This window comes from Myotis nattereri (assembly GCF_964212035.1).
Source record: "Myotis nattereri genome assembly, chromosome: 4".
NCBI lineage: Eukaryota > Metazoa > Chordata > Mammalia > Chiroptera > Vespertilionidae > Myotis > Myotis nattereri.
Window position 1 is genome coordinate 38,641,500 of NC_138079.1, and position 9,603 is coordinate 38,651,102.

The 9,603-nt window shown below is 52.0% G+C and overlaps 1 protein-coding gene across 1 annotated transcript; it reads right to left on the reverse strand.

The window, feature by feature from the left end:
- Positions 1-479: 479 nt before the first annotated feature.
- FOXD1 (forkhead box D1) lies at positions 480-1,910 on the reverse strand (the record flags this gene model as incomplete). Its single annotated transcript, XM_081088609.1, has 1 exon — positions 480-1,910. The coding sequence occupies one exon, from the start codon at positions 1,908-1,910 to the stop codon at positions 480-482; it is 1,431 nt and encodes a 476-aa protein (XP_080944735.1).
- Between the last annotated feature and the right edge of the window lie 7,693 nt (positions 1,911-9,603).

Genomic DNA, 9,603 nt, shown 5'->3' on the forward strand with positions numbered 1-9,603 from the left:
GTAAACATGTTTGTGTGGTTTTTCTTTTTCCTTTTCATGAAAAAGTACACCAGACAAGTGTCCTCAAATAAAAACTATTGCTTTGCTGGCATTCTTCAGGACCTTTACTATTTCTGTATTCGTATTTTGAACATTATGGATTAATGCCTGGACCTGAGAATCTCTAGACCTCAAAAAGGCTTTAGAATGTTTAAGATTTCCCCAAAGTCAAGGAAGCCCCTGGTGCCTAGACCGGGCGGGCCCCCCAGCACCCTCTTCCTCCCCACCCGGGCCGGAGGCTGCAGCACCGGGCGACTTCGCACAAATACCGGGACCCGCGGAGCCAAAGGGCGCGCCGAGCTGCGGCCAAACAGTCTCCTCCGAGAATCCGAAGCGGCGAGGACGGGGTGTGAGGCCGGGAGGAGCGGACCGGACACCAGAGCCACCGAGGGGAGAAAAGGAGCGAGCCTACCTTCTTCCTCAAGCGCGCTAAGAGCGTACTAACAATTGGAAATCCTAGCAGTAAAGTTCTCCACACTGGACAGGGCGGTCCCTTGGTGCAGAGTCCCCAGGGCGGCCGACGAGGAGACGGAGGAGGCGGCGGCGGCCGCGGCGGCCACGAGGGAGCGAGTGAGCGCGGCAGCGGGACCCACGGCCGCCTGAGCCGCGCAGCCGCCGCCGGGGCCGGGGCCGGGGCCGGGGCCGGGGCCGGGGCCGGGGCCGGGGCCGGGGCCGGGGCCGGGCGCGGGCGGCGTCACCACGGGCGAGGGCGAGGGCGAGGCCTGCGCGGCGGCGGCGGCCTGCGCGGCGGCGGCGGCGGCAGGGCCCAAGCTGCCCCCGATGATGCTCTCGATGGAGAAGGGCGAGCGCGCCAGGGCCGAGGCGCCGGGGCCGCCCGCCTTGGTCGCGGAGGTCGGCAGGGGCCCGGGCAAGGCGGCGCCGAGCGGGGGCGGCCGGTAGCCGAAGGCGGTCCGGGCCAGCTCGGCGGCCGCGCCGTGCGGGGGCGGCGGGGGCGGGGGCGAGTGCGGGTGGAAGGCGGCGGCGGCGGCGGCGGCGGCGGCCGCGAAGAGGGCGGAGGGCGGCGCGTAGGGCGGCAGCTGCAGGCCGTAGCCGCAGCCGTAGGGGCCGTAGCCGTAGGCGTGCGGGGGCGGGGGCGGCGCCGGCGGGAAGAGCGCTGCGGCGGCGGCCGCCGGGTCGCCCGCGCCTCCCGCGCCCGCGGCGCCGCGGAGCAGCAGCGACTCGGCGGCGGCGGCGGCGTTGGGCGGGAGCAGCGGCTGCCGCTTGAAGCGCTTCCTCCGGCGCAGGAAGCTGCCGTTGTCGAACATGTCGGCGGACTCCGGGTCCAGCGTCCAGTAGTTGCCCTTGCCCGGGTTGCCGGGCTCGCGGGGGATCTTGACGAAGCAGTCGTTGAGCGAGAGGTTGTGGCGGATGCTGTTCTGCCAGGCGGGGAACTTCTCCCGGTAGTAGGGGAAGCGGCCGCTGATGAACTCGCAGATCTCGCTCAGCGTCAGCCGCTTCTTGGGGCTCTGCAGGATGGCCATGGTGATGAGCGCGATGTACGAGTAGGGCGGCTTCACCAGCGGGTTCTTGGTGCCGCCCGCGCCCCCGCCGCCCCCGCCGCCGCCCGCGCCGCCGCCCCCGCCGGCCCCGGGCCCCGCGGCCGGGGCTGGGCCCGGGGGCCCCGGGGAGCCTCCCGCCCGCGGGGCCAGTAGGATGTCCTCGTCGTCGTCCTCTTCCTCCAGGTCCTCCAGCTCGTCCTCGGCGTAGGAGCGGCGCCGCCGCGCGGGGACCGCCAGCCGGGGCCCCCCGCCGCCGCCGCCGCCCTCGTCGTCCTCTTCCTCGTCGTCCTCGTCCTCGCCCTCCCCCACCACGTCGATGTCTGTCTCCTCGGCGAGGCCGGAGGCATCGGACATCTCCGCGCTCAGGGTCATCGCTGGCGCGCGGCGGCGGCGAGGCGGCGCATCGGGGCGCCGGGCTCCGGGCTCCCGCCGCGCCCCAGCCCTGGTCCCGGGCGGCGGGCCCGGCCCCGGGGCGCCACGCTGGGGGCGCTGCCGCCGCTCCGGCTGCGTGCGCTCCGGCGGCGGGGCCGGCGCGGCCGAGGCTGGCGCGGCGACTTGGTAACTCCTGCGCCGCCCTCCGCGGTCTCCCCGCGGCTCTGCGCTCCCTCGCTCTGCGCTCCCCCGGCCGGGGAGGGGCACTTGACCTTCCCCTCCGAGCGCCCCGGGCCGGGTCCCTGGAGGAGGGGGTGGCGGGGCCCTGGGAGAGCTAGTCGGACGCCCGGGAGGGTGCGGAACCGAGAGTCTAGGGACAGAGCGCCGCGAGCCGAGGGCTGAGACCAGGAGAGGGCGGGCCTTTGCTCCGCTTATAGCTGAAGGGAACCTGTCACATGGTGTGTACGTCAGAGCGCGGCCGAGGGAGCGCAGCGAAGCCTAGGAAACCGGCTCTGCTCAGAGAGAAAGTTCACCCGCCGGCGGGCGCGAGGGCTGGGAAGAGGGAGCAGGAGGCCCGCAGGTTCCTGGCCGCCGGGGCTGAGCCCTGGTGGACGGGCTGGCCCGCGGGGGTCTGGGCCCGCGGCGGGAGTCGGAGTTCCCCGCCGCCTCCTCTTCCGTGAGCGCTCAGCCCCACCTCCAGATGCGCTCTCGGGACTCGACCGTGCGACCGCTCCACGGCCTGCAGGAGCCGTGCAGCCCGGCACCGCGACACCCCCTCGCCTGCGGTGGTCCCTGGGGAATGGCTCTAAGGTCTGCTGGGTTGTCCCATCTCCCCAGATTGGGCGAGCGCCCCCAGCGAACCTGATGAGACCCCCCCCCCCCAGTTTAAGCACAATAATTGTTTATTGACCTTTTAACCTGACTCCTTCAGTTCTTCTCCAAAGACGTTTGTTTCCCCCCCATCTGTTAATAAAAATGCTGTTAGGGCGGCGTTTTAGTCACTGATCTGCAATAGAATGCTCTAGAAATGTGACAGCTAAACTAAACCACTCTAATGAGAGGACCTGAAAATTTTAGTGGGAATAAAGAAAGCAATGATTGAATGCAGAGAAGAAATAGAAACACTTAATGAAAAACCGAATACACACACAAAAAAATTCAAAAAAGTTTTTGTACCTAGAAACAAAGTCTTTTCATAATGGGGGAAGGGACTCTCTAGTTATAGGTAAGAGGAACTTCCTACTCAACACTTCACAGTAATCTCCAAATACTTAAATTACTGTAATGTATACAAACATCTCTACTCAGGTGGGCTTCATAATAGAAACTATCATGATAGATAAAAATTTTCAGACGTTTTTAAATGTGTTTTTTTAATCCACTAAGTATTTCCAATAGCTACTGGTGAAAAGAATCGAAATTAAAAAAAAAAAAGATTCGAGTTCTAGTCAACTCAATTTTTCTTTTCAGGTGACAGTAAGCAAATAATTCAAATATGATTCTATTTTAAGTATACCTATGTTTGTCACCAACTCTAATCATTTTGGCTAGTGAAAAATTATAATAGCTGTGAATTCACACTCCCATCGCAATACCTTTTGGATTTGGGCATTTCCTGAAACACTTCTATTTCAAAGTGGGGAACTTGCCTCAAATTTCTGGCTTTCTAATTAAAATGACAACTTGACAAGAACTGAGAATCAAAACTCAATGGCTTTCTGTAGGAACAATCATCATCTACCCTTGTGTACATCGTTTTATCGACCAAGTACTTTGCACATTTTGAAACGTTTCACTATTCCCCTTATCAATCACAGAGCCTCAAAAATAAACTATTCCCCCATTTAAGACTTCTTTTTAAATCGAGTTTTTGTTGCTGAGAACAGCTACCAACCAGTTACACTTACAAATGACCCATGAAGTTCATCATAGATTTGAAAGATCTATGAGAATGTCTCAAAGTTCTAAATAAATTATTTTTCATTGACTCTCACTTGATATATGGCTGAACCATTTAATTATTGTAATGGGGCTTAGGATTAACCTGAGCCAACATTAATCAGCACTATTAATCAGGCATTACATTGCTTTGTTGTTGTAGCCAGGAGTCCTTACCAAGGAGTTCACTTTTACGTTTGAAAGTTTCAGTTGTGTAAGTACTGCTCGGCCCATTTCTAAATAAACACCATGATTTTCGTTGGACTGGGGGTTGGTGTGTGGCAGAGTAAAGATGAAACGGAGAGGAAGAATTTGTTCGCCGACCATTAGTTACTTTAGAATCTAAAGTTACAGCCCTCCTTCTGCTGTTACCACTGCCCTGAACTTGTCGGGCCAAGAAGCTCTGTTTATAACTGTCTGAAGGTCCCTCCCCAAAGGGTTAAAGGGCTCTTCCCTGAAAACTTTTTTTTTTAGAAAGTGGCAAATTATCTTCTGACTATTCAGGAGAAAGTGTTGGGATTTACTGAAGGTCAGAGCGAAAGATCAACCCAGGAAGACCGCTGCAGGGACAGAGTGTTACCCGAGATTTGGGTGAGCTTTTCTAAAGCCCCGCATTTGGGCAGTCCACTTGCTTTGTTTGGTTTAGTTAAGCTACACATTTGTATGTGATTTTTAGCTCTGCGCTCGTAAAACTCCCCCAGCGCGGAGACCCAAGCGTTTCGTTTCCCCCGCGCCCCCCTCCGCCCCCCGCTCCGCCCCGTTCGCCCCCCTTGTCCCCTACCTCATTGCCCTCCCTCCCTACGAGCACCCAGCTCTCAGCCGAGGCTGGGAACGCCACCCCGCCCTCAAGCAGGTACGAGGCACGAGAAACATTTCCGTGAAGCGGGCCGGGGACCACACGTTGACCCCGGTCCTGCGCGTCCTGCCGGCGTGGACGCAGGAATTGGCGGGGCGCCTACGGGGCCGGGGGAGACCGCGTGGGGGAGGGCTGCCCCCTGGCGGTGGCAAGGCGCTGCTCTGGTCCAGGCTCTAGCCGGGATCCTGAGCTCGCCAAGATTCATTCCCACCGAGCTGTTTCGTTTTGTTTTGTTTTTTCCTTTCTTTTATTTGCCTGCCTGCCTGCCTGTCCTCCCCCACCCCCACCCCCTTTTTTTTTCTTTTTTGCGTTTCTTGCGCTACCAGGCTTCGGTCGGTTTGGGCGCTCCAGGAGCCCCTGAGGTTTTACCAGAATTGTGCGCGGGAGGAGTGGCCACTCAGCCAGTTGCCCTGGCCCCTGACCGAGGCTCCGTGAGGTCCAGGGACCTCCTCAGATGGGCGGAGGCTGGTGGAGACCTGGGGTGTAAGCTCCCGGGACGGAAACCCACGTGACTCCTCTCTGGGCTGTCCCCGTTTTATGTCCTATAGCGCAGCCCAGGACTGACCCATGAACATGAACCTGAATGTGTTTCCAAATGGCAGATACTTTGGGCGGCGTCCCTCCCCAAAGAGTCATTCCACAAGCCTGTACTGAGATGCTACTTTGTGGCTGGCATTAGGCTCTGGAGAGAGAAAGCAGAAAACAGGTGTGAGGGTACTCACCGTCTCAGGGGGAGCCGGGGAGATAGATCATTGCTATGCCCAATAGTGCCTTCTGCTAGTAAGTCCCCTGGCTGAAAGCGAGCGGTGCCCCAGGACCCCTGCCCAGCTGTCTGTTCCATTCTTTCCTCTGTGCTGCCCTCTATTGTGGCTGTACCTTCTCTTTTTAAATTCAAACATTTGAAGACCAAAAAGAGCTCCTTGTTTTTGTTTGTTTGTGGTGTGCTAAAATATACGTAGAATAAAATTTACCAGTTTAAGTGTACAGTTCAGTCATGAAGTACATTCACATTGGTGCAACCGTCAGCACTATGTCCAGAATTTTTCCATCATCCCAAACTGAGAGTCTGCACCCATTGAAGAATAACTCCCATTGCCCCCACCCCACTCCACCCCCCAGCTCCTTGGCAACCATGATTCTGCTTCTCCTCTCTGTAACTCTGACTACTCTGGATATCTCATATGAGTGGAATCATTACAATATTTGTCCTTTGTATCTGGCTTATTTAATTTAGCATCATGTCTTCAAGGTTCAACCACGTTGTAGCATGTGGCAGAATTTCATTCCTTTTAGGCTGAAAAACATCCCACTGTGTGTATGTTCCACGTTTTGTTTACCTGCTCATCCATTGATGGACATTTGGATTGTTTCCTCCTGTTTTGTTTGTTTTGGACCTCCACTCACCTAGCTCTTTGTAACACTCTGCAATGCAGTAGGCACACAGTACAGTAGAAGTTTGTTTGTTCATGTTCCTATACCCTTTCACCTCAGAAACCCTCAAAGGGACCCCATTGCCCTAACAGAGCACGCACACTAGTGAAGTCACAGTAACGGTTTCTGCCGTGTCCGTCTGAATTTGTAACCTCCACTTGCTTATAGTTTTGAGACCTTCAGACTCAGACTCTGGACATTATGTTTCATTTTAAAAAGTAGAACTTAAAACTTCACCAAAATTAGCTCCAGGTGACCTTGTGGCCATCCCCCATGCACATGCTTTTCACAGCATTTTTATGCTGCATTATCTGTCTTGATTCCTGGGGGCCCAAGATGGCCTTAACCGTTGTCTCTGGCCGCCCAGGGCCCTCCTCTGGCATTCTCCTGCGCTGTAATATTACCTGCCATGAGCGTTGCTCCACACATGCCACTAAACTAATTTCGAGGTCACAATAACTGGTGAAGCGGGTGCCTCCAAATGACGGCTGAGGAAACAGGAGTGGGGAGCTGCTGCTAGCTGTCTGGAGGTCTCAGCAGCGGAGAGAGCCTTCCTTCATCGTGTTCCAGTTCCAGAAGCCTCTCCCAGTGCAGTCCACCAACACCATGGGCCACGCTCCTCCCCCCCCCCCGCCCCCCAACCTGTGCTTCATGGCTAGTTAGGTGGTCTGAAAATAAGTTTAAAACATGGTATTATTGGCTGATAGTGCAAAATGGTACCTCTCCCAGAAGTATGTACATTTTAACCTGGGGATTCTGTAAATAAAATACCCTTAATCTAGTTTCAAATGGTGGGTCTTTAGGCAGTGTAGTTGGGAGGTGAGATTCCTCCATGAAGAAGCTATTTTAGTGGCCTCCTGGGTCTCACTAGGCAGCCTGTGCTTGCACAACAGCTCCTTAAACAAGCATTTCATGGCCTGGGCAGGATTCAGAAATCCTCAAGAATTCAGAATGTCAGCAAAGGTCTAAATCTGTGTTTTATAACAGCACAATTATTTACATGGACTCAGGCATTTCCATTACCACAGTCAACTTGGACTAGCCCTCTCACCCCAACACATACCAACACAGGGACTTATTTAGCTCTGATCTCACTGGTTTGCAGTGGCACACATTTATATTTTGTACTCCAAAATCAAAAGTTCAAAAGGTTTCTTTTAAAAAAAATTTTCTGTCTTTTAAAAAATGCAATATTATTTTGTATTAGTTCAATAATTCCAGTACCCACCTGGCACCATACGTAGTTATTACAATATTATTGACTATATTCCTATGTTATACTTTACATCCCCATGACTATTTTGCAACTATCAATTTGTATTTCTCCCCCCCCCCCGCCTCCACCCCCCATTGATTTCAGAGAGGAAGGGAGATAGAGAGAAACATCAATGATGAGAGAGAATTATTGATTGGCTGCCTCTTGCACGCCCCCTACTGGGGGAGTGTCGAGCCCTCAATTAGGCATGTGCCCTTGGCTGGAATGGAACCTGGGACCCATTAGTCTGCAGGCCAACACTCTATCCATTGAGCCAAACCAGCTAGCGCCCAATTTGTATTTCTTAATCCCTTCACCTTTTCATCCAGCCTCCCTACCTCTCCCCTCTGGCAACCATTGGTTCGTTCTATGTGTCTATGAGTCTGTTTCAGTTTTGTAGTTCATGTATATTTGTTTTTTAGATTCCACATACAAGTGAAACCACATGGTGTTTGTCTTTCTGACTGACTTATTATACTTAGCATAATATCCTCTAGGTTCATCTATGCTGTTGCAAATGTTAAAATTTCATTCTTTTTTATGGCTGAGCAATATTCCATTGTATATGTGTACCACTGCTTTTTACCCACATGTCTGTTGATAGGCACTTGGCTTGCTTCTATAGCTTGACTATAGAAGCAATGAACATAGGGGTGCATATATTCTTTAGAATTACTGTTTTTGGTTGTTTCTTTTTTTGTTTGGATATGTATGCAGTTCCATTTCTAAGGTTTGATGACCCTCCATACTGTTTTACATAGTGCCTGACCAATCTGCATTCCCACCAACAATGCATTAGGACTCCCTTTACTCCACATCCTCACCAACATTTATTGTTTTTTTTATTTATTGATGATAGCCAGTAGGTGGGGTGATAGCTCATTGTGCTTTTAATTTGCATCTCTCTGATGATTAGTGACATTGAGCAACTCTTCCTATGTCTACTGGCCATCTCCAGAAGTGTCTCTTCTCTTTGGTGTCAGATCCTCTCCCTGTTTTAAATTGGGTTGATTTTTGTGGGTGTTGGTGTTGAGTTATATGAATTCTTTATAAATTTTGGATATTAGTTCCTTATCTGATGTATATTGGCGAATATGTTCTTCCATTCAGTAGGTTGTCTTTTCATTTTGTTGATGGTTTCCTTTGCTGTACAAAAATGTTTTTGTTTGATGTAGTCCCATTTTTTTTGTTGTTGTTAACCCTCACCCATGGATTTTTTCCATTGATTTTTAGGGAGAGTAGAAGAGAGAGCGAAAGACATAGAGAAATATTGATGTGAGAGAAACACATCGATTGGTTGCCTCCTACACGGCCCCACCAGGGCCCAGGCCAAGGAGAAGCCTGCAACCTAGGTACATGCCCTTGACCAGAATGGAACTATTTTATTGATATTTTATTGATATTTCACAGAGAGGAAGGGAGAGGGATAGAGAGTTAGAAACATCGATGAGAGAGAAACACCAATCAGCTGCCTCCTACACATCTCCCACTAGGGATGTGCCCCCAACCAAGGTACATGCCCTTGACCGGAATCAAACCTGGGACCTTTCAGTCCGCAGGCCAACACTCTATCCACTAAGCCAAACCAGTCAGGGCTCCATTGGTATTTTGATAGAAATTTTATTGAATCTATAGGTTGCTTTGGGAAGTATGGGCATTATTTTATATTGGTTTTTAGAGAGAGAGGAGGGAAGAAGGAGAAACTGATGTGAGAGTGAAACATCAATTGGCTGCCTCATACCAATACATGCCCTCTACTGAGGATCGAGCCTGCAACTGGGTATGTGCCCTGACAGGGAATCAAACCAGCAAACTATTAGTGCATAGGACAACACCCAATCAACTGAGCCACCCTGGCCATGGAATGGACATTTTAATGATGTTTTCTTCCTATCCATGAGCATGGTATATGCTTTTCCTTATTTGTATCTTCTTCAGTGTCTTATAATTTTCTGAGCATAGGTCTTTTACCTCCTTGGTAATATGTATTCCTAGGTATTTTATTTTTTATGCCATTGTAAATGGCATTGTTTTCTTTGTTTCCTATTGGTAGTTCATTATTGGTGTATAAAAATGCAACCAATTTTTGAATATTTATTTTGTATCTTGCTACTTTACTTAATTATTATTCTAGTAGTTTTTTGGTGGAATCTTTAGAGTTTTCTATACACAATATCCTGTCACCTGTAAATAAGGGTAGTTTTACTTCTTCC